Here is a 24,334-nt window from a genome sequence, read left to right on the forward strand (position 1 = left end):
GGCCACAGAGCCGGTGCTGAGAGGGCACAGGTGTGCCAGGGCGTATCCCTGACGGCGCTCTACCTTTGTGGCAGACACCCCATAGTTCCTCTGGGACTCTAGGAAACAACACAAGCTCCTTTCAGGATGGAAACAGAGAAACAGAGGGACTGAGACCCTGGCTGTGGTGGCACAGTATGGGCGGGGTGGTGGGCAGGCGCGCCTAGGCCCTAGCAGGTTTCTGCATGCCAGGTGTGCCACTCACTCGGCCTCAGGGACACAAGACACAGGACTGCAGATTATGTGGGGTGCTGTGAGGACACGCCAAGGAGAGCTAATGCATGGGAGGTGCTCAGGAGGCAGCTCTCCCTAGCCATAACAATAACAAAAAAGAAAAATAAGGCTTACGAAAAGAGAGCCCCTAAAGGAAAACAAGCACCAGCTAACACATTAGTTCATCTAATTAAGCCGGTGTCAAAAGGAGCAAATGTCGCCCTAGAACCAGAGAACTCCAGGGCTGAACATACCATCCAGGCCCTGCCCTGCTCAGCTACCCTTGGTGGCTGAATGGCCTGGGTTACCACCTCCACGGAAGTCAATGGCCTCCCCCTGCTCTCCATACAGCCTGAGGAGCTCAGGTGTGGGGATGGCAGAACTGGCCTAGAGGCTGAGGAGCACGTGCCCAGCCCCCGGGTTCGGCCCCAGCATCTCCCATGACTGATCCCATCCGCCTCAGCCACTGAACGGGTGGGGACATGGTGAGCCGCTCAGCCTCGGGGTGGTATTCTCAGTGACACTGAGGTGACCCAAACGGAAAGACCCTCGGGTAGACAGCACACAGACAGGGGGCCTATGCCTGTGGCAACGTCCTGACCCAACGTGCTACACATGAGTAGGTTCTGCAGCTATGAATGGATTTCAAATTAGGCTCACTATTTCTTATTTTCATAGAGTATAAATATTTGAAAGTATTATTAAAGGCTTAATGAAATGATTAGCCAAATCAATCTTTGGTCTTTCCATCTGCTTGAATTCAGGTTCATAATAGCAAAGTCTGCCACCCATCCCATGGCAGATGCCACCACCAGCTGAGACGGAGAGACAGAGATGGAGAAGATGGCCTTAACACCAGCTCTCTTGCCCCGTAGGGCCAATCTCCCACCCACTTCCAGTCAGCATGTTTGGGGGACAGATGTGGGTGGCACATGGCAAGCCTTTCTTAAATGTTTGTTGCAAGAACTGCTAAACAAATATAGAAAACAGAGATGTCAACTACTTAAAGGAATCAAGCCTTAAAGAAAAGAAATGTCTTTCCTCTACTTTTTTTTTCTGGTCCTGGGGCCTGAACTCAGAGGGTCTGGGTGTTGTCCCTGGGCCCCTTTTGTGCTCAAGGCTAGCTCTCTACCATTTGAGCCACTACACCACTTCTGACTTTTTCTGAGTAGTTCATTGGAGATAAGAGTCTCACAAATTTTCATGCCAGGGCTGACTTTGAACCACCATTCTCAGATCTCAGCCTCCTGAGTAGTTAGGGTGACAGGTGTGAGCCACTGGTACCCAGATAACTTTTTGGTCCTCATTTCTCGAGAACACCACGTGTTGGTGGACATGAGCCCTGGAGAGGCAGCATGCTGGGCTGAGACTCAAGCCCAGAGACGGGTGATGAGGGTTCAAAGGCTGGATCCTCTATCACTGACTCCTGAACCTGAGCTGCACCTCGTCAGATGCAAGACAGGGTGATGAGCCCATGCTGGGAGTTGAGCTAGAGACTCGCAGCTCATCTGGGACTGGCCCAGTGGAGCACACCACAAATGGCCACCGTGATACCACAGTGCTGCCACATGCCCAGGACTGAGCTGCTGAGGACGGAGCCTACCTGAGGGGCATGTGCATGCAGGGGTGGCAGACCCGGTGCCCAGGCTTCCTGTTTCCTCTGAGCCCAGAGCAGGAGGGCTCGTGAGAATGAGTCACTCTTTAGGGTCCCTTCTTCTGGGTGTTGCTGAGTGGAACAGGACCAAGTCAGATCCACCCAGGCCTTGCACTATGCAGATCTCGTGAAATGGAAGCTGTGTGACTGGGGGAACAACCTCACAAGGCTGTGTCCACAGCGTGCACACCAGGGCTCTGCACGCACCTCCTCAAGCTGCTCTCTCACTCTAGCAGCCCGGCAAAATACCAGAGAGAGAGAGAGCGCTGGCCCTGGGCCTGCTCCGTCCACAGCATGGAGGTTGTTCGTGCACCCCCACCTGTGATGGCTGTGACTCGTGGCCCCTCCCCCGCTCCCCTTCTGTTTTCTGGCAGGCAAGATGGCTGCACTGAGATCCGGTATTTGCAGCTCTGCCTCACAGAGTCCCTAACCCACTTTGTAGGTGCTTGGGACAGAGGGCTGATGTAGGCAACGCAGAAATGACGGGGGTCTCTGCAGCGCACCCACACTCGGCTGAGTGTGGACTATGAGCCAGACAGGGGTCTGAGTGCAGAGTGGGGTGAGAGCGCAGGGCAGCTCGGCTGCTTGTGGCACGCTCTTCCCTCAGAAAGCCCCATGGCTTCCACTGGGCACCTTCGCACCTTGCCAGGCTGGACAATTGGGTTTTGGTTCCCAGGTCTGCAACTGTCAGCCTGAGAAACCTTCTCAGCTCGGCTCTGATAGGTGGCCATTAGGACCTGTCACTAGCATGCACACCAACCCTGTCAAGAAATGTGTGAGCCAAAGTCAGGAAGAGCATCAGCCTCAAGAAGACCTTTCCCACATGGGAGTGACACCTCAATAAGCAGAACTCGATGATAAGCCGACGCCAACTCTGTGGTCTATATCTTCTTACCAAGTCATTTGGAGCTATCTCCCACACCAAACCCCTGTGGTCCCTCTCAGCACTTGGGGGCTGGCAGAGGTGCAGCCCCGTTCAGAGTGGGCTACACTCAAAAGGATATGATTCTCCAGCGAATGTCCAGTTTGCTATTGATCTCCAGGCTGCGGGCTTCCTGCCTCTCCTCTTCCAGCTGCTTTGGATTTGCAAAATGTCCTTTCTCTCCAGGGGATTCAGCGACACTCTCAAAGTTGAACTTATCCACTTGAATAGCCATTCTGCGAGAAGAAAGAAGACAGCAGAGAATTAATCAATGGAGCAATTTCTTCTGCTAGCTGTTAGAGAATCAGCACAGGCCAGCATGAGGCAGTGTAATGAATCATTATCATTAGTAGTTCGTAACAGATTCATCTCAAGAAAATGAAATAATAGACTCCTGAGGTGCAGAGCTGGTACAACAGCATGCAGACAGTCACAGATTTGGACTTCTGAGCAGACCCGTGTCCCCGGATGAGGATTTCCATTCTGCAACGGGCAAGGCAGACAGAGCACAGTACGCTGCCCACGTGAGGCACTCTGCCGTGGCTAAAATGATACAGAATATTGGCATGCACCCCCAAAGCCCACCAGGAACACCCCTCCTAGACTCTGAGCCCACCGCCACCTCCCCATTGCACCCTCTCCTCCAGCCACTTTCCCAGCTGGCATCACACTCCGGCTACTCAGCCCCCTCCTCCCACAGCCCCTTCAGGCTCTGCACAGACCCACCTCCACCACACAGAACCCTCATTGCTTGTCCGGCACATTTGGCCTTATGCTGTCTCTAGATCAGCCTTAGCCTTTGCCCTGAGAAAATTCTCCTGAATGCTTTGTATCCTTGATGCCAGAGCTAGAGAACCCCCCAGGCCACCCCTACCAAGCAGAGGAAGTATCCTCTCTTCCTCTGTCCTTAGTCTCTAAATAAAGATCCAGAGACACAACATATCAAAGAAATGGGATTGCATTAAACTGCAGAGTTTCTTCACAGCAAAGGACATAGCTAGCAAGATCAATAGAAAGCCCACAGATTGGGAGAAGATCTTCACTGGCCATACAACAGACTAGGGTCTCATATCTAAAATATACTTGGAACTCACAACATTAAATCCTCCCAAAACAAATCCCCAAAGAAACAACCACCCCATTAATAAGTGGGCTAAAGATTTAAAGAGACTCTTCCCTGAAGAGGAAAAAAGAATGGCCAATAGACACATGAAGAAAGGCTCAACATCTCTGGCCATAAAAGAAATGCAAATCAAAACAACATTAAGATTCCACCTCACCCCAGTTAGAATGGCCATTATCAAGAAGTCTAATAACAACAGATGCTGGCAGGGATGTGGCCAAAAGGGAATCCTATGACACTGTGGGTGGGAGTGTAAACTGGTTCAACCACTCTGGAAAGCAGTATGGAGGTTCCTCAAAAGACTAAACCTTCCCTATGACTCAGCAATCCCACTCCTGGGCATTTATCCAAATGACCACAAACAAGGCCATACTAAAGCTACCAGTACAACCATGTCATTGAAACATTATTCACCATAGCTCACTGTGCCTTTGGACAGTCATCTGGTTTCTAAGCTCCTTCCTTCCAGTTATTTCCAAGTAGGGGCTAGGCCAGGGCATAGCTGACACTTGGCAGGATGTCTTTCCTGCTGTCTCAGTTGTCACAGAAAGTCAGTCTTTCTGCAGTTTCTTTTTCTTGTGTGGCTGGGTGGGTCTGAGTGCTTTAAAGGGAGTGGCTGGCAGAGCCCGCAGGAGGAGCTAGAGCAGAATGTACGCTGGTGCTGGCTCCATGATGTGAAGAACAGGCCCCTTCATCTACCTCTAAGGTCCTCTGGAATAACTCTGGAATACCTGGCTGGGTTCATGGAGAGGACCGATCACTACAGAGAGCATGCCCCTGCCCCTGCCCTCACCACTGGTGTGCTGGGAGACTGCACAGTGGCCTTGGCTCATCTCTGAAGATGTGGGAACCACAGCCAGGAGCCTCCCCACCCGGCTCACTCCGTCAGATGGATGGGATGGGCGCAGCTCCCCTCATTCTCGCGCCCTCTGTGGGGGACAGCTGACTGTCCCCCACCGGCCCAAGTGTTCCCTAAGCTCACAGGCAGATGTGAACGCCAAGGCCAGGTTTCAGAAGACAGGAAATCAGGAAACGCAGTACAAGAAAGAAGAACTGAAGAACAGAAAGAGAAGGCGATGAAGGGCAAAGGCAGAGAATACTGACTCAGTCTTTACTGCACTCTCATATACTTTAACTTCTTTTTTTTTATTTCCCCCTCAAGATTAATCCTTAAAATAGGTCTTCACAAAGTAGATGAAGGAAGAAGTGGGGGCCCCAGCAATAACGTGAGCTGCAGGTGCCAGGTCTCCAACAGCACACGGACCTTCCTTTCGTGGAGTGACTGGGCAGGGGGCCAGGGGTGCCGGGAGCTGCTATGTCTACCCCAGAGGCCCTGCCTATCCTCCCCATTCCCGGGGGCCTTTTCCCACCTTCCTCCAGTACATACTGGGGCAGAGAGAAAAGGGCGTGGCCCAAATCCACCCAGCTTATGCCAAGCAGGGTCAGGACGGACATCTGTCTTCTCCCTCCAGGCCTAGGGAAACTGAAGTCACAGGAAGGACAGATCTGAGCATCACTGGCAGCTTGGAGGAAGCAGGCAGTGTGATCCATGGAAGGTTTCTGACCTCTGGACTTAAGAAGACAGGGTCAATTCCCTCAACAAGCTAATTAGAAGCCAAAGAACCAACGGAGACAAATCCTCAGATAGCTTTTACAGAGCAACTACAGATGGATGAGACTAGAAAATCCACCCAAGTGTGGCATTGGGGCCAGCACCGGGGCCTGGCACACAGCCAGCTGCAAAGGTAAATGAAAACAGACTGGGAAGAACAAAACCCCACAGGCCCCTCATCTGTCTTCCACGGCTATGAAGCCCTTCAGCGTGAAAAATGTCCTGCTAGGTGCTGGGCCTATAAAAGACTGTATTGCATGGGGTTTTGTGTTTGTTTTGATCGGTACTTTTTGGAGCTTTTTGTTTTTGTTTTTGCCTATCCTGGGGCTTGAACTTTGGGCTTGGGCTTTGTTCCTGAGCTGCTTTTGCTCAAGGCTAGCACTCTACCACTTGAGCCACATCACCACTTCTGGCTTTTCCTGAGTAGTTAATTGGAAATAAGAGTCTCACAGGCTTTTCTGCCCGGCTGGCTTCAAACGGTGACCCTCAGATAACAACCTCCCAAGTAGCTAGGATTACAGGTATGAGCCACCAGTGCCTGGCTTGTTATTTGACAGAACTCTTTAAATCAGGCACAAATTTCCCAGCCTGCCTCCCTATAACCCCCAGCAACTCACGGGGCAGGGCAGACACCGCAGGCTGGCCAGCCAAGCTGGGTGCCATCAGACTCACACTGTGCCTGCAGGCGGCCCTGGGGAGCTGGCATCACCACAGACGCCTCGCGCTGGTCCCCGGCAGTGCTCGCTCATCTCCTTCCACCCGCCATCATGAAGAGAAGACGAGGGTGCATGACCACAGGAAGGATGGTGGTGGACCACAAGGGCTCTGCCAGGCAGAGGGGGCAGTGTGCCTAGTGAAGGAGCGATTCCTCAGACACTCAGCTCTGTCCTGGCAGCCTTGAGCCCAGACACATGGAAGTCACTGCAGGTTCATTCTACCGTGCTGCCCGTGACCCAGGGAAGGGCCTTGTTCCTGTGACTCTTCCTTCTTATCTGTAAGGTGAACACACCTAGCTAATGGAGGGGTGTGCGTGTGTGCGTGCGTGCGTGCGTGTGTGTGTGTGTCTGTGTGCATGCACTTGAACTCGGGACGCGGGTACTTTTTTGCTCAAGGCTGGTATTTGCCACTTGGGTCACAGCTCTACTTCCGGCTTTTTTGTGGTCAACTGGAGACCAGGGTCTCATGGACTTTTCTGCCCCAGTGGTCTCAGGTCTCAGCCTCCTGAGTAGCAAGGATTACAGGTGTGAGTCACCAGTGTCCAGAAAGCAGTGTTTTCTTACTAAGAAAATCGTTCAAAAAACCACAGTTGCTTCAGGCTCATTGCTCCAGCATCGATTCTCACTGGCACCTCAACTCAGCGTCCCCGCCACACACGCTCTCCCGGAGCCTGCTTCTCTCCAGAAACGTGTTCCTTTTGTGTGTCCTTCCCCGCACAGGCTACAGTGGCCGCTCCCTCTGCCCTGCCCCCAGCCTAGTGAGGTGCCAGGCACTCCACTGGCCCTGCCGTGGCTGGCCGCTGGGGGCCCACCGCCTTCCCGCTGCCCAGCCAGCACAGGCCGGGCCCCTCCACCGCCAAGCGGCAACTCGCGGCCCTCCTCCGCATCACCAGACCTCTCTACCTGCTTGCAGCTCACTTCCCTCGGGCAGAAATCAGGCCGCACGCGTGCCTTGCTGGCCTGGGGAGCCAGGAAAGGACTGTGTAGAGGCTTGTCTGGAGGGCCTGCAGGGCCTGTTTCCAAACCAACCCAGCCAGCAGGAAAACGAAAATCCCCAAGTTCCGGAATTCCCAAAGGGATTTGCAAATTGGAAACTGCCTAATTATCATCTGTGTATAAAATAACATGCTCATCACCATCAACAAATAGCGTAAACACCAAATATATTTATAGGGTGCATATTTAGACAAAACGAAATAAATTTAGAAGACTTTTAGAGAGTCAACATGAATTCTCAGAGGCCCAGTGCTGGGGGGAAACGGGGAAAAGCAGCCCAGGACGGGACCCGGGGAACGCTTCCCACTCACTGGGCACTGGGCATGAGCTCCGACCTGCCCCACACCCACACCTTCCTATCTAGGAAAGCCAGGGCCAGTAGCAGAGCCCCTGCAGATGGCCGTGGATAGGGAGAAGGGACCTAGATAGAGGGAGCCAGGGACGAGCTCCGACTTAGATCTCAGCCTGATCCCTGGGAGGAGATCCAAGAGGACGGTGCAGGCACAGACAGCAGAACAAGGATCTGAACCTTCAGTTCCTCACACAAGCTTCAGGTTTACCTCTGCGTTACGTACTGGACAGACCAAGCAGAGACCAGAGAACCAGACAGAGGTTCCCGCCTCACACACCAGCATCCCAGCTGTGGCACGTGGGGGACACAGGTGCCAGGGTGTGCTGGAGCCTTGGCTGCTTTCCCTTCAGTGATGTCATGACCCTCTCGAGACTGGCCAGAGGGGAGATCCCGCACGATGCGGATCTGTGGGTCATAACTGAGGATTACCCGTTCCAGGTTTGTAGGTCACCATGGGACAGACCCCAGACCAGAGTGTCAAGGGTGAGCCTGAAGAGCTGAGGGCTAAGCTCTCAACCAAGTCCGGCAATGCAAAGTGGGGTAGAGGCTGACCGGACCATCACTACTCGACAAGGCCAAAGGCCAACCCAACTCATACCCACCACATTGAGACACAGTGCAAAAACAAGCAAGAGTGTGAGTGTTTAGGTGGCTGGGGGGGTTTCTCCCTCCTTGGCATCTCTAGGAAGCCGAGGGTCGGGGAGGAGGGCTGCACCATGGTGACTTTCCTGGAGTCCCAACCACCAGCGTGCCAGCGTGCTCCCAAACCACGAGGCAGACAGGAGCGGGGGGCGGGGGGGGAGGGGAAGGGCCCTGTGCACGGCGCTCAACACCAGCTCTAGTGTGGGGAAAATGTGCAAATAACAAAATGGGAATGATCATTCGTTCTGTTTGCTTGAAATAAAAAAGCGATTCTCTTTCAAATGTGTTCATTATCAACGATCTGCTCAACTTTAGGTATTCTCTTTCTGTTTTCCCAGGCAGAGCCACAGAACTCAGGTTTGCATAGCACCGAGGTGGCTTCCAGCTCGGGTCCAGGCCATCAGTATACACCAGTGAAGACAAGACACCTTTAAGAGCTTTAGGACACAGCTGTTCTCGGGCACGGAGCTGGGCTCAGAGGGGATGGGGGAGCTGGGCCTCTCCACACTCAGGCAGCCGCTGGTTCCTGTATGTGTACAAGTGTGTGTGTGTGTGGGGGGGGGTACTGCAAATGAACTCAGGGCCTTGCACATGCTAGGTAGGCACTCTACCACTTTGCTCAATCTCTCCCTCCCAAGCAGCTGGGATTACCGGCGTGAGTCGCCACACATGGCCCAGCTGTCGGCTTTGGTCATCTCGCACAACAGAGTTGTCCACAGCTGTGCTGTCCTTCTTGACTTGCAGGCCTCTACTGCTTTCAGAATGCTGACAACGTGAGCCTCTGCGCATGACCTGCGCGCTCTGGGCACGGGAGGTGTGGAGTCTGAGGCGCTCTGGTGTGGGGTCCATCAGGGTGTCCCGCCAGGCCCCGCAGCGGAGGCTGAGGCCCTGCCTCTGGAATCTTCCCTCCTTATTCTGGCCTGTCTCTGCTCTTGACTCGTCCACCCTCCAGGGTCTAGAGAGGGCACCCCTCCTGGTGACAGCACTACACATGTGCAAACTTCTACTCTGCTTAAACAGGGTTTCAGCATTGCATGTGGCACATAGTACATGTCTGTGTGAGCCTAATTTCACACCCCTCACTCACATCTGGGATCTCCCAGCTACTTTAGATGGAGCAATACTTAACTTGGGTTGAGGACAGTACTGGCAAGACTCTCCCCCGGAGCCTCCTTCATGCAGCCCCCCATTCATTTTGACCCCAGGAGGGGGTTGTGCAGTCTCTGAGCTTCAGGCAGCCTTAGCTGACAAGCCATGTGAGCAAAGGGAGAAGAGCCAATCGCAAGCAAAATGATTCTCTAGACTGTGGTGCCGGCAAGAGGAGGGGAGCTCAGGATTACAGAGGAAGACAAGGGAGTTAATGACTAGATCAAAACCTTGAAAATGAACTTCTGCTTTGCATTCCCAGCACGGTGTGGGAGCAGCCTTCCAGGAAACAAACTGCTTTTCACACTCCCCTTCTTTATAGCCCAGACATTAAAAGGACAAAAAGGTGCCACCAACAGATTAATATGCAAAGGTAATCTCCAGCCTCCAAATACAATGCCTCTGCATGCTTGGCCCTGCAAGGAGCCTGGCTGTGCACAGGGCCTGCACTGTCAATCAGTGCCAGAAGAGCTCCTCCGCCTGGGGGAGGGAGAGATAAAGAGGGGCAGGCAACCTTGGCCATCCAAGGAGGACAACCTGGACAGCCCCGTGGGCTCCCAGTGCAGATATCAGTGCATCCCAATGGCAGCCTGTGGCCCAAGCAGGTTGCCTCTCTGCGATCAGCCCTCAGGGGCAGAACCACCACCGGCCCCAAGAGTTCATTTGTCCTGGCACTCAGACAACCCAAGGTCCTGAGTCTTGTCCTGCTGTTTCCAGGCCCTGCCACAGGTAAGGGAAGAACTTCCGGATAACTCTACTTTCATCTCTACAACCGGAAGTTGCTGGTTCACTGGGACGCAACCATGCCAGGTTGTTTGTCATCTGACAAAGAGGATATTAACCATAGAGAAACTTCAGTTTACTGCATGCCAGCTGCCCTGGCCTCCTTAGGAGCTAATCCAGGAGATTTTGGGGTCCAAGCTCAAACTCTTGGATTGCTCTGGTCAAGGCTGGCCACTTGCTCCCAAGCACCAAGTGAATGATGAGTAATGGTGGGAGGAAGAGAAAGAAAGTTTATGACATAGCACAGGCAGCTGTGGGAAAAGGGAAGGCAGCATTTATTTCAGGGTTTTAGGACTGGAAGAGAGGTATGCATGATTATTAGTACTTTTCTTTTCTTTTTTGCTGGTCCTGGGGCTTGAACTCTGGGCTTGGGCACTGTCCCTGAGCTTCTTTTTCTCAAGGCTAGCGCTCTGCCACTTGAGCCACAGCGCCACTTCAGCTTTTATTGTGTATGTGGTACTGAAGAATCAAACCCAGAGCTTTATGCATGCTAGGCAAGCACTCTACCACTGAGACACATTCTCAGCCCTGCATGATTATTAAGTAATCCCAGTTGGGGTATTCAAGTGGCTGTTCCAAGCCCCTTAACAGTAAGATTCTTTGCTGTCTGGCACATGGTCTGTCTCTGCTAATCCTTTTCTTTTCCCTCCCTGGGGTTGAGGTGGGGTGATGTCCCCTCCATCTCTTGTAGAGATGTAATCCGTCAGTCCTGTATTCTGGGTTCCAGGCTGGCTGTGGGGGAGATGGCTGGGAGCAAAGGGCACGGGCACATGCTGTTATCCTGCTTTCTGTTGTTTCCCGGGTCTGTGTACGGAATCTGTGCTTCTCAGCGAAAGCTGCTTTCAAGCACCAGTTACAGAGCTCGAGCGCGACCGCCACCATTTCACAGAGGGGCAAGTGAGGAGTGGCAGAGTTCCGCCAAATCCCTGCTTTGGTTGCAGGCCGTGCGGGCCCGACGCTGAGGCCAGCGGGCCTCGAGGCTGCATGGCACAGTTCCTGCTTGAGGCAGCAACGGGGCAACGTGGGCCCCGTGATTTATCAGCCCATCTTCATAACCGCGTCTGCCACCATCATGTCTTATCATAGCATCATCAAGCATCGCAATTCCCGTGCGCGAGCGGAGGGAGGAAAACATGAATGCTACAATGAGAAGCCTACTCCACGCTGAAATATGACGCTGATTTATGACTCGCCAGCAGCTGACGACGAACTGTCAGAGCAACTGTGTTGAAAATAAAGAATAAAAATCACCCCGAGTTGTTTTGCCACACATCTAAATTAGAAAATGCTACTTTCTGGATGATTTATGCTTCAATTTTTCCCCTTTTATTCACAGGGAATTTGTCAGGCTTTACAACAGCACCTAAGAGCAGCAACACAATTCAAGTGGAAAGAAAAGGCAAAAGCTGTCCAGAGGCTCTGTTAGAGCCAGGCCCGGCTCCAGAGCCCGCAGCGGAGTGGCAGAAGTACTGCACACGGGCAGGCAGCCATGAAGACCCCCGAGGGGGGGGCCCAGAACCATCAAACCACAACACGGAGGCCTGTTCACACCGCCAGACCTCACTCAGCCCGGCCACCGTGCAGGGAGGGCCTCCCGCCTCCTGGGTGTCAGGCTTCCGGCACTGGACCTCCACAGAGGGACACAGGCCGGGTGGGAGCTGAGGCCTAGACCACTGTATATAGTTTGGCCATTTCCCCCTCCTCTGCCACCAATACAAGACAAGGGCGGCTGATCTGAGTGCCAGGATGGAGATTTGTGGGGGACGTGCCAGAGCCTCAGCCAACCGTGCACTGAGCCATGTGCAAGGACATCAAGCTCTGTGCTCATAGCTCACCTTTAGGGATGGTATGTCTGCGTGCCACAGGCTAGTGACAGGCACACAGCCCTTCCCCAGCAGGTGAGGCCTCGGCCCTCCAGCAAGCACCTCCCACCCTGCAACCAGCAAGGCCGCCAGCCCCTCGTTGATCTACCAGTGCATTTCTCTGGTCATGTGGGATGATTCTCGTGGTGGTTCTTTATAGCCAAGTGCTGTTGTTACCTACTGTCTGAAAAAGCTTTTGAGGACAGGCTCAGGGATTAGACCCAGAACCCAGATCCATACCAGCTCCTGTACCTACTGTTTCTACTTGTCTCTAAAACAGGAAACTGATAAATGAGACTTCTCCCAGCCTTTAAGACATACAGCCCAGTCAGAAGATCCGTATATGCGGAACTCTGCATAAGGAAACCACATGATGATAAGCAATAGTACCCAAGAACGCGCTGGCAGGTCAAGTGTCATCTCCCTCATCACACTTCCTGCCTCACCAATCCCCGCAGACATGCCTGAACAAAGCAGAGCAACTGGCTACACACCAGGGCACCACATGGTAACAGCGGGCCAGAGCTTTGAACCACGAACAAGGGCCCCCTCCGCCTCCAACTATGGGCATACACCTCTTCCCGGTTTGGTCCAGACCTCACACACTGAGGGCTGGCCTTGACTCCCGAAGGGCCCCAGCCGACTACATCTCACACACGGCTCCTCTGCTTCCGCTGCGAACTGCCCTCTTCATCCTGGTCTCACAGTCCTGACTTGGTTTCTTTTCTTCCTGGGCCAAGTTTGGAGATTAATTTATGCATGTCTGAGCTCAAATCAGGGCCCAGATTAGCTGGGCATGTACCTCAGTGGTACAGCGTTTGCCTAACAGGTGCAGGGTCCTGGGTTTGATTCCTAGCACCAGACAGAAAGAAACAAACCAAATTAACCACAAAAATCTCCATAAAGTCCTTGATTGGTATAGGACAGATCCAGATTCCAGCTCTACCTCAGACAAGTATATGACCCAGATCTGCTACCTAGCCTATCTGACTCTCACTTTTCTATATAATAATGATAGCAACTATGCTTTAAGGCAAACACAAGGAACGCCATAAACAAGACATCCACTATGGTACCCGCTGTTGTTTTGTAAACCCTTGATCCTAAGAGCATCCTGCCCATCTCTCTCCATCCTTAGCTAGGGAAGGGCTTATAAAACTCCCCATGAGAGGCTGTACCTAGCAGGATTCACTTAGCACAAAACACATCCCCAAACCCAAACAGAATAATCGTGACACTCCCTCCAGCGACCCACCCTGACGCATGCTTGCATGGCAGCAGGCCCTGCTTGGGTGATGAGGCTGGAGCTCTGCTTTCCCGAGCAGCTGGTGAGGGTCGGGGGGAGAGGAGGTGCCTGGGAGCACGGCAGGGGCACACGAGGACGTACCGGCTGTTGGGACCGGTCTGTCTCCCTCGCTGGGAGCACTGGGAGCGATTATGGGAACAGTCCACAACCAGGGTGACGGCATCCACAGACCATGCGGGGGCTGGGCTCTCTGAGCCTCTCTCAGACTGTGCACAGCTGGTTCACCTGCATTCCAGGGCCGTCTGAGAGGAAAGCAGTGTCGTCTCTTACTTGATAATCAGCCCGCGTCTGAATCATCACTCCTACACCGCTAAGTGAGTCTCTTTAATGCTCCTATCCACAGGAAGCACCTTCAGTTCTGCCACGTGGCCCCAGGGCCAAGCACAGGACTGGGCCCCTGCCTGCAGACCAGCGAAGGCCTCCCCTCTGTGTGACAGCCGAGGCTCTGGGGGCTCCCTGGGGACAGGGGTGTGGCCCAGGAAGGAGGCACACTGGCCAAAGAGTGAGATGATGTGACCTGCGGTGCTCACGTTTGGGTCTGGCACACCTGTGCTGCAAGAGCCCTGGGGCCTGTGAGGACCAGCAGCCACTCCGAGGTCCGCCTCCTCACCGAGGAAGGGGAGCCCCACACTGGTTTCACTGGAGTAGAAGGGAAAATGTGATGCATTCCCAGAAAGCCGTTACTTCGTGCTCTTGCTGCCAGGCCTGTCTGCAGACAGCAGACCGAGCTCTGTGAGCGGCTTGGGAAAGAAGGGTGGCTGAGGCGCTCGCACAGAAACTCGCATCTGAAGCCTGGACGCAGCTGCTGGAGGGGGCAGCGGGAAGGCGTGCGCTCAGCCAGTTTCTGAACAGGAGGCCCTGCGGGTCCTGCTACTTCACTGAGAACCCGGTACGGCCAGCTCTGAAACCCCAGGGCTGCCCTCATTGACTGGGCCTTCGCTCCCTCATTCTAAGAGAAAAGCCACCCCCTATACTCCCACGAGGATTAATAACAGAAAACAGCCCCGTGTCTAGCGTGGTACCCACACAAGCGGGCGGGCAGCACCAGCTGACAGCCACCCTTCCACGCCACGCAAGGAGACAGTCTGTCCTGGAGCCCGGCAGCAGGACGTGGAACTCGGGAGGCACTTGCACATAAAGCACTCCTCGGGTCTGGGCTCCCCATTAGGATGCTTCTCCAGGACTTTACAATTTTTAAAAACAGACTGACATTCGCTTCAGGTTCAGTGGATTTCCTCTATGCACAGACCTCGCACAGGGGCAGCTGGGTGAGGCCTCCACTCATTCAAACCCATGGCCTCAGAGCCAGCGCCCAGCTGTCTGGAGATACGCGACTAGGACGGACTCGAGGGCACAGCAGGGTTCAGGACCCAGGAGGAATGCTGGGAAAAGCACATGACTTAGGCCCTTCCCCCAGGCCAGCAGGGGCGGGGCATCCTAAACAGAGGGTCCAGGAGGGAGTGTGGGGCCGACTCCCCCGCTGGAATGAGTTGGCACGGTGAGGGAGCACGTGGAAGCCACGCTGGAACGTGGGCCCCGCAGCGGACCACGCCCCCGGGAACAGCTTCCTCCCCCACCTGTGTTCACAGACACTGCGGAAACTGGCAGGGGAGGGGGCGCGGGGGGAAGGCACTCAAAGAGCGTCAGTAACAGCTCTTCGTCCACTGCGGGGAAAGGCGGACTATGAAAAGTGAAACCCTGTTTGGCATAAACAAAGGCTTCAGGCCCAGCTATGGATACCCACGGATCTGCAAGATGGTGGTCTACCTGGAGATAAGAGTAATTTAAAATTACTTTCTACATCTTTTTTCTTATCTGCTAAACAAACATGTTAAAAAAATTTTTGGGGTAGGGTTAGCGGATATTATCTCAAAGAAGAAAAGAAATCTCATTCTAGGGAAGCTTCTGGAACTAGCCAGGGCTGTAGGCAGCTTCAGGATGAAAACAGACCAGCAGGCAGGAATGGAAGGGGGGGAGGGGGAGGGGGGCAGTCACAGAAAGCAGGAGGATCAAGGCAAGCAAGCAAGCAAGCCGAGCTCAGCACCACAGACACAGGAAACAGGGCGGGGCAGGGAGGGGAGACTTCACAGCGAGGAATTCTGGACCATCTCCTGGCAGACAGGCGGGACCAAGAAGAAAAGCCCTTGGAAGGCACAGTGTGAAGTAGAAATGTGAACGTGTCACGTGTTATTACTGCTGCCACCCAGGCTTCTAATCGGATCGGCACCCAACAAGGCCATCACCGCCCAGCAGCCACAGTGGCCCTGATGCTTGCTTCAGTACCAGATGCGGCTCAGAGAAAGAGACAAGGCGAGAAACGTGTGACAAAGACACGTGGAGCAGGAGACACTTCCTGGGCTGCTGTGTATCTTGGGGATTTGAAGACAGAAACATCAATCTTGTGAGAGGTTGACTCAACGAGAAACATCTTCCAAGAGTCTGCCTTAACACTGAAATGCCACAGCGACTGACATATGCATAGAAGTGAGTCCTGGGCAATGGGCAGTTTATAATTAAGGATAAGAAATAGATTCTTAAGATGCAACAACAAAACAGTGCCCTTTCCTCTGCCATACAGACTGGCAAGCTTTTGAGGGGCTGCGGAAGTCTGCACCCACTATCAGTCTGTCAATCCAGCACGCCGCTCACCGGTTATATGGAGCATCACACAGCAAGGGGGGCAGTGAAAAGTGTTGGATGTGCAAGTCTTGGTCATGCGACCTCTCCAGGCATGCAGAGGTATCCTAGATGGCTTTCGAAGGCTGAGGATGACTGCATTCAGCCTTGGCCCTGTCTGGCCTGCAGGTTCTGTTAGGTACTGGGAGGTATGGAAAAATCAAACACGGTTTTGTGCTCAAAGAACTGGCCAGACATCCCAAGAGACTGACAGACAAGTAGGCAATACATTTTTCCATACTCTGGCAGGGGCTATGTTGGGGGGAGGGGCAGTGTAGGGACAAAAGCCCAGGTGGAGGCCCTGGAAGGCTATGGAAGAGGTAATGCCACAGCTCGGCCCCAGGGCCTGCAGAAGTGAAAATGCCTGCAAGGCCGATTCCACACTGTAGTGGGCAGCACTCAATCAGGTGCATGTGGGGCAGGTGCCCGAAGCCAGGCAGGAGGCCAGGAAGGAGGTTCAGGACACAGAAGGCTGAATGGCAGGACAGCGCCTGTCCAGCCTGGACACGCCTCCCCGCTCTGTGCCCCGGTCACAGGGCGGGCTCTGCTCTGCCCATTCAGCTTCTCCTTCCAGCTCCCAGCCTCCAGGCAGAAAGTGGACATAAACACCTGTCTGTCAGGGCCGAGGCGCCACTGGTGGCTCCACTTTCTGGTGGGAAATGCTTACAGCCAGGATTAACTAAAACATCCCAATCTGATCTGAACGACTGTAACTGACATTACCTCCAAACATGCTCAAACCCCCAACCCTACAACTGAAGGAGACAGCTGAGTCCAGGGCACGGCCAACACGGACCCAGGGGCCTGCTGGTGCGGGGGACGGAAGCCGCTGACATGACCTCTGCTGACGTGGCTGGGAGCCTGGGCCGGGCCGCTGCTTGCCCCAGCAGACCTGCAGGACCACACTCTGCTGCTTTTCAACAGAGTCAGAAACAAGACCAAATCTGCAATTTCTATATTTTTAAACGACATACAGTTTGTGTTATCTAGTTTTTTAAACACTCAGCAGGCCAAGTACATCTATCTGCAAGCTGGACTGTGTCCACTGGTCACTCAGGACTCTCTGTTGGTTCAGTGGATTGACCCCCGCCCTCTTCTGTCCCACACATGCATCCCCAACACCTCCTCAGTCTTCCACAGCCTGTGCCCCGGGAACAGGGTCTCCGTGACAGATGGAACTTGCTCCGTCTGAGCAGCTCTGTTACTCTGCCTCACACTGTATCTCCTTTGTCATCTCTGTACACACTGACACAAATTATTGAACAGAGAAAGGAGGAGGAAATCAAATGCTAAAGTTTATTTTAATTGCAAAGTTTCTGCTCTGTTCTATTCCAACCAATATTATCGTCTTCATTTTAAATTTCATACTGTGAAAGCCTCATAGTGCCAGATGGAAGGAAATGAAACATCATAATGAGATGGAGAAGAGATGTGAAAATTAAAAGTGAATGAATCAGACACTTAGCTAGAGCGTACCTGCTTCCCTGCAGGGATGCGGAGCCCAGCTGGAGGACCCCAGATGCCGAGGGGAAGTGGGGAGGTCACACCCCACCCAGGCTACGGCAGCTGTCTCCTGCAAGGACCCACGACCACACAGGCCAAGGGCAGTAAGCAGGCACCGAGGAAAGTGCCTCCATCCACTCCCAGCCTACGTTGTACTCTGAGCTCTGTGAATGAGGATCTGCAGTACCTCCCACTGTCCTCATGGCACAGAAAGGCTGCAGTTGCTCCATCCCAAGTTGACAAGACTGTACTGGGCAAAGGCTGAGGTCAGTATGAAGGGCAGTAAGGGAAGAGGTTGGGATTATGGCTGTCTCCAAATACCCAGAAAAGCCAAGTGCTGGTTAGGCATCACAGCAACCAGGGAAATGGCCTTGGGAGGGTACATGCCATCAGTATCTCCAAGAGATGACCAAGTCAGAACCTGTGAGATGGGCTACTTAGGCAGGCTTAGACCTTGGCCTGGAGAATGTGGGCAGTGCACCAGGGTCTGGGGGCAGATCCAGGTCGGGCAGTTAGCTTGTCCTCAAGGAGGACAAGCCTCCTTCTCACCCCTTGACCCCGCACGGAGACAGCCAGGAAAGAAGAGATGTCGTCCATACCAGCACAAGGAAAGGCTCAGCCCAGCTCAGCCCAGCTGTGACAGACTGGCTTGCTCCAAATGGCCTGGCTAGAACAGAGGCAGGCCAGTGATCCCCGAGGTGATCACGACTGCGTTTCCACGCAGATCTGTCTCAGCCCACGGGGGCCTGGAGCACAAGCTGCCATATAGCTCTGCAAAACGCTTTCCTCAGACGAATGGAGACCATGGCAGAGCAGATCTGAAGGAAATGGACCTGAAGACCATAGTGGAAGGGCTGCTGGCCAAGGAGGGGAGACATCAAGTACTCAGGTCCAGAAACGGACAGAAGTGGCTTTGAGCCCAACTCCTCAGTGACTGCTTTAACATCTGAAGCCTCAGACATTATAGAAGCAGTGTCTACACAACGGGAATTAGAACACTGGCTCCACTGAGTTCTAAACCTTGGTCTGGGCCGAGGACCATGAGAATACTTGTAGAGTGAGACCCAGGTGGTAGTTACAGTGTGGGCAAAGTGATCGGCTTCCCGCAGGAGAGATGCTCCCCCACTTTGCAGTAGGGATGCTGAATCTAGCTGGCACCATCTTGGCCACGCGGTGATTGATAGGGTACTGGGGGCCATCTTGTCTTCATGGTGGAGGCGGGGAAGTCCCACCTTCCAGGTGATGGGTGTGCCTGAATTCCTAGAGGCCTGAGCAGGGACACGGACGATAGATTCCTGGCCCTCAGGCCACATGTACTGTGTCCTGTGTCCCGTCTTCTGGCTCTTCTCTGGTCACCACGGTGTCCTACTTCAGCTCTCCATTGGAGTTGATCTGTTTTGCTAGTATTGTTTTTCTGCTTTTTCTTTCCTCTCTGGCTTTCATGACTCAGTTTCCTAGCAGTGTTAAGAATATTTATGGGGCTGCACATCTTTGTGACAAGAGCCCACCCGCGTTCACCAGCTTTCCAATAAGGACTCCCAATTCTAGCTCTCGAAATGTGGCTTCTCTGTTTTCTCGCTATATAACAGGTTTGCCTCACTCTTGGCTTTCCCCCCACTAGGGTCAGCAAAGAGGTAGACAGATAAGAGTTAACATTTATTCAATCACTTGATGTGGACCACAAAGTACCTATTTGGATCAGGGATTTTCTCACTTTATTTTAGCAAGTAATGAGAACTTCAAAGGCTTCCCATGAAGCAGAATTTTCCAAGCTACTTCAGAAGAATAATTGTTCCCACAATTTCATTGGCATTTAAGATATAAAAACAGTTTATAGGTTAAAACTGGGGAACACAAAGTCTGGAAGACTAGAAAAGTTTCAGCATATATGGGGGGGGCTCTAACTGCTCCTGCAAATGGCAACAATGAATTCAAGACAAACTCTTTTCAAATAAACAGCAACTACAGGGCAAGGGCAGTAGATACTTGAAGGAAAAACCATGAAGCTACTCTTTCTTTACAACTTTTGGTGTGAGGATGGCTAAGTCAGCAGCACATGGAAATAAAATTCTAATAGAGAACCAGACATTTTACTTGACCGAAAACTCATGCAGGCAGTTTGGAGCAAGCATAGCAAGGGAAAGTGATGTGAAGCACAGGGAAATGTGCTCTGAAGAGTAGGAGCCCCAGATGTGTACAGACTTTGCCTGAATTATGCCTGAACTTAGTGTGTATGGAGCAGACTCAGTAAAGTCCAGCTGGGCATAAAAGAAAAAATCTGAGACTCATGAGATGTCCAAGAGGTAGAATTTCTATTAAGAGTCCAACAAAGATAAATGTTTGCTAAATATAATTTATTAAAAATCAATCAACTTCAAAGGAATATAAGAGAATCTAGGACTCTAAACTTCAGCAAAGTCCAAATAAGATAAATGTACCTGGGCATGATATATTCCAGTTACTAAAAACCAAGGATGAAGAAAAACATTTTGGAAAGACAGAAAAATGACACATTATATACACAGCAATTCCAATTCAAGTAAATACTTATGAATTATGAGAGCCAAATATCATACTTTCAAGAAAAGAATTGTCAACCAGAATTCTATATTCAGAAAATACATCTTTCAAGAATAAAAGCAAAGAAATATTTTAGATGAAAGAAAACAAAGAGAAATGATCACTAAAAAGACCTCTAAGAAGAGAAATGTTAAAAGAAATTCCTTCAGGTTAAAAGAAAAAGAGGACCAGTATGAAAGTTGAATGTTCACATGAAAGTGAAGACAGATACAGTAAATACTTGTACAATATCAAATACATTTTTCTACTTCTGGAAGTGGAAGTGTGGCTCAAGTGGTAGGGTGCCAGAAATAACACAAGTCCCTGAGTTCAAAAATAAATATATAGAATTTCTTAAATAAAAAAATTGTAACAATGTCCTCCTGTGATTTAGAATGTATACAGCTTTAACATATGCAGCAACTGCTGTTGAAAGTGGGTTGGAATACATGAAACTTCTATCTTCTAGAAGAAAGGATGCAATAATAACTTTAAGTGAAAATTAAAGTTGTATCTGATAATCTAGGGCAAACACTAAAACATGTAAAAGTGGACAGATAGATTTATATATGAATGTAGATTTATTCATATATAACTATATACTTAACATATATAACACCAGTCTATATCATTCAGAACAAAGAACCAATAATAGCAGAGAAAAAGGAGCGAATTAAAAGACAGTCAAATTTATTCATAAATTCAACCTTTGAATTCAACCCTTGTAGATATTGTCAAAGATTTTAAAAAAGCAGCTCGATGTGGTAGCCACTTTGAAAAGCAATGCAGTTTAAATAATAAAAAAATTAGGTAGGGTTTAAAATGACTGCAGAGAAAAGGAGTGAGTTGGTCAGGAGAAAATGCAGGATGGGTAACAGTGGTTAAAAACAAACGCGCTCATTCTTATGTAACTGTAGCCCCTGCTCATCACCTTTTCAATAAAGATAAAAGAAAACATAAAATAAAGAGTTAAGTTTGTAAGAAAAAAAGGCGTGAGTTGGGCATAGCGTGGTTCCATTACCACACAGCAACAGCTATGCTAACCTTACAGACTAGACTTCAAGACAACGAGCATCACTAAAGATAAGGAAACAAGTCAATAGGCGTGGAGAAGGGATTTATTGGCAGGACACAGTCATCACTGACAAGTAGGAAAAAACTTCAAAATACATAAAGCAAAAATTTAAAGGTGTCACAGATGATTCTTCATCATAGTTGATGATTACTATATTTTTCTCTCAGCAAATAATGTAACCATTTGATGAAATTAAAACCAAGTATCAGTGAAGAAAGAAGTGAAAAGCAACTATCAACCATAGACACAGTGTAGACAGCAGCAGCACACATCCTCAGACACACATCTTTTCAAGGATGTGAAGGGCGCTTGTCACAGTAAGCCAGATGCTGGACCATAAAATGAGTCTTAATATACTCAAAACTCACTGAGATCACCCAGAGGCTGTATTAAACTCGAGCTAATGACAGATATTGCAAGTGTTTTACGTGGAAATACACTGATGCTTACGATTTAAAGTACATGAACAAAATTTGATAGAGTCACGGATGGATAAAAAGATGGATATAGGTGGAAACTTACAAAAAATGAAGATCTAAATATTCATGGTTGAATTTAACTTTGCTATACATTTTAAAAACTGGAAAAAAATGAAGTCATCTTCTTAAATGGAAGAATTCTGAAAATTCTTAGGACACTATTGACTACAGAAATGAGGGCCAACGGCTGCACAGCATTCTCCTAACTTGTATATGTCAAGAGCCACCATCACCCTTTTTTTGTGCCGGTTTTCAGGCTTGAATCAAAGGCCTAGGTACTGTCCTTGAGCTTTTGTGCTTCAGGCTAACATTCCACCACTTGAGCCACAGCTCCACTTCTGGCTTTTTGGTGGTTCCTTGGAGAAAAGCACCTCATAGAGTCTCTTGTCTGGGTTGGCTTTGAACCACAATTCTCAGATTTCAGCCTCCTGAGTAGCTAGGGTTACAGGTGAGAGCCACTGGTGCCTAACCCCACCATCCTCCTTTTTAAAGAAAATCTCAAAGAAATAGAGGCTCAAAGACCTGACTTGTTTAGGCAAGTTTTGGCTTAGAAATACCTAGTATTTGTTCTAATTTCACCAATTCCTCTGCATGGAATTCCTTCATCCTTGCGTGCTCTATTGTGAAATGGAGTTATTGCCTATACTTGAAGATACTGAGAGATGAACAGGACCAGTATGCTGTCTGGGATATAAAGCACTTGATATTTGCTCCTAATGCTATACCAGTGCTGGTTATGAGCATAGGTTGAGGTTGAGGAACAGGAGTAATCATCACCTGGCTGGACGTGTCTGTGGTACACAGGCCAGATACTCTGTGTTAATAACCTTGCATTTGGTTCTGGCTGGCCAAGAAAAGAAAAGCTTGCACATCCTGCATCAGGAAGTAGAAACAAATGTGTAATCAAAGTACAGGCTTTCCATGAGGTTCAATGGCGAGTCCTGGCCTGTTGAGGAAAAATAGAGGGGTGTCATTAATGAAATAGCACAATGGAGAACGACGGAAAGCACTGTATACACCTTCCTTCGATGTGAGTCTTATATCCTGAGGGAGAAAGGGAGAAAGAGAGAGGGAAACAGAGAGAGAGACAGAGAGAGACAGAGATGAGAAAGAGAGATGAAAGACAAGAGAGAAGGAGACAAGAAAGAGAGGCAGGGACTTCCAATTACACCAGCTTGATCCTCTGGCCCCCCGGCTCATAGATGCTCTACTCTATTCCTTATGAGGGGAAACCTGTCAACCCATCTGATCACCAAGATATAAAAAAACACAACAGCAAACCAACACAGAAATCTCTGGTGAGAATGACCAAGGAAAACTAAAACAAAGAAAGTACAGAGGAGAATCTGAAGAGTAAGAAAACCCAGCCTTCCCTTCAATACTAAGGAGGAAAAGGAACATTATGACTAGCTTTTGGCCAATTAACTTTAAAACTTTAGATAAAACTGACAAATTTCCAAGGGACAAAATACAAGTCAGCAGAACTAATTTAAGAAGAAATTTCAAAAGTTAACATATGATTCAATAATCTTATTCCTAAATATTCACCCATGAAAAACAAAAACACATGCATAGAAGATGAAAGGGAGAAGAACCTGTCTACCAAACGATGGGCTGGTGAGATGAGCTACGTCCATTCAACAGGAAAGATGTGTGAACACACACTCCAAGTGATGAACCTAATCATTACCCTGGTAAGAGACCACACATGAGGTCAATCTATGATGACCTCCTACAGGACAGGGGTGGGTGAGGAAAGGAGTACTTCTTAGGTCATTTTTTTTGGGGGGGAGGGGTTTAACATGTTCTAAAACTGATGTGGCCACAGTTGTGTGATTCTGTGAATAAGTCAACAACCACTGAATTATACACTATAAATGAGTGCAGAGTATGACATGTTAATTATATCTCATGAAACTGTCACTGAAAAAGGAATGGAATAACTATGGATCTTGTCCATCAGATGCCATTAACTGCTCCCCTTTGAAAGACACCCAGACTAGACACCACACTCAGCAGAACAAATATCCATCAAATCACCCAGTAAGACAGGAAACCACCCCTAAGAAAGTGTCTATTTCAAGATGGTAGACGTAACAACACCCAACACTGGGCTGCAGAAACAGTGGAAGCAGATGATAAAGGAGCACTGGGCAGGCCAGGATTCCTGTCCCGAGATCCACTTCTCTTCTGTGTAGATACTGACTTCTATTCTCAGTGTGAGGATCAAAAGTGGTAACATGTGGAAATACTTTATCCTCTGCTTTTTTAGGATCAGCATGCAGAGTGGAATCTGGATAAGTCAGGAGCAGAAATCAGCTCCATCAGTCAATTCTTCTCCCCACCGAAAGGAGGCAGTCACTGCAGGTCTTTGTGGCTAGGGAGCTCTAGATTTACGGTGAGGAAACTAGGACCTGCTATAAAATAGACAAGTGACTTCGGATGGCCCAGGACATCTGATTGGCCAGGGTTTAATGAAGCACAAGCAGACACCACATGGCAGCCGCCCTTCCGAGTCCTGGTGATAAAAGCAACAACCCACAAAACTCTAGATGACACAATAGGAGAAGGGAGGGGAGGGGAGGGGAAGGAAGAGAAGGGGAAGGGAGGAGAGAGGAGGGGAGAGGAGGGGAGAAGAGGGGGGAGGGGAGAAAGAGATCAGTCCACTGCGGGGCT

The 24,334-nt window shown here is 50.5% G+C and overlaps 1 protein-coding gene across 2 annotated transcripts in view; it reads right to left on the reverse strand.

The window, feature by feature from the left end:
* The window catches only part of Trappc9 (trafficking protein particle complex 9), a 439,527-nt gene that overhangs the window by 82,344 nt on the left and 332,849 nt on the right, over nucleotides 1–24,334 (reverse strand). For both annotated transcript variants that reach the window (XM_013025191.1, XM_013025190.1), the window contains one exon: nucleotides 2,911–3,064. In XM_013025191.1, coding sequence (XP_012880645.1) covers nucleotides 2,911–3,064 — 154 coding nt within the window. The remainder of the gene's footprint in view (nucleotides 1–2,910; nucleotides 3,065–24,334) is intronic.

Source organism: Dipodomys ordii, unplaced genomic scaffold (genome assembly GCF_000151885.1).
Source record: "Dipodomys ordii isolate 6190 unplaced genomic scaffold, Dord_2.0 Scaffold82, whole genome shotgun sequence".
NCBI lineage: Eukaryota > Metazoa > Chordata > Mammalia > Rodentia > Heteromyidae > Dipodomys > Dipodomys ordii.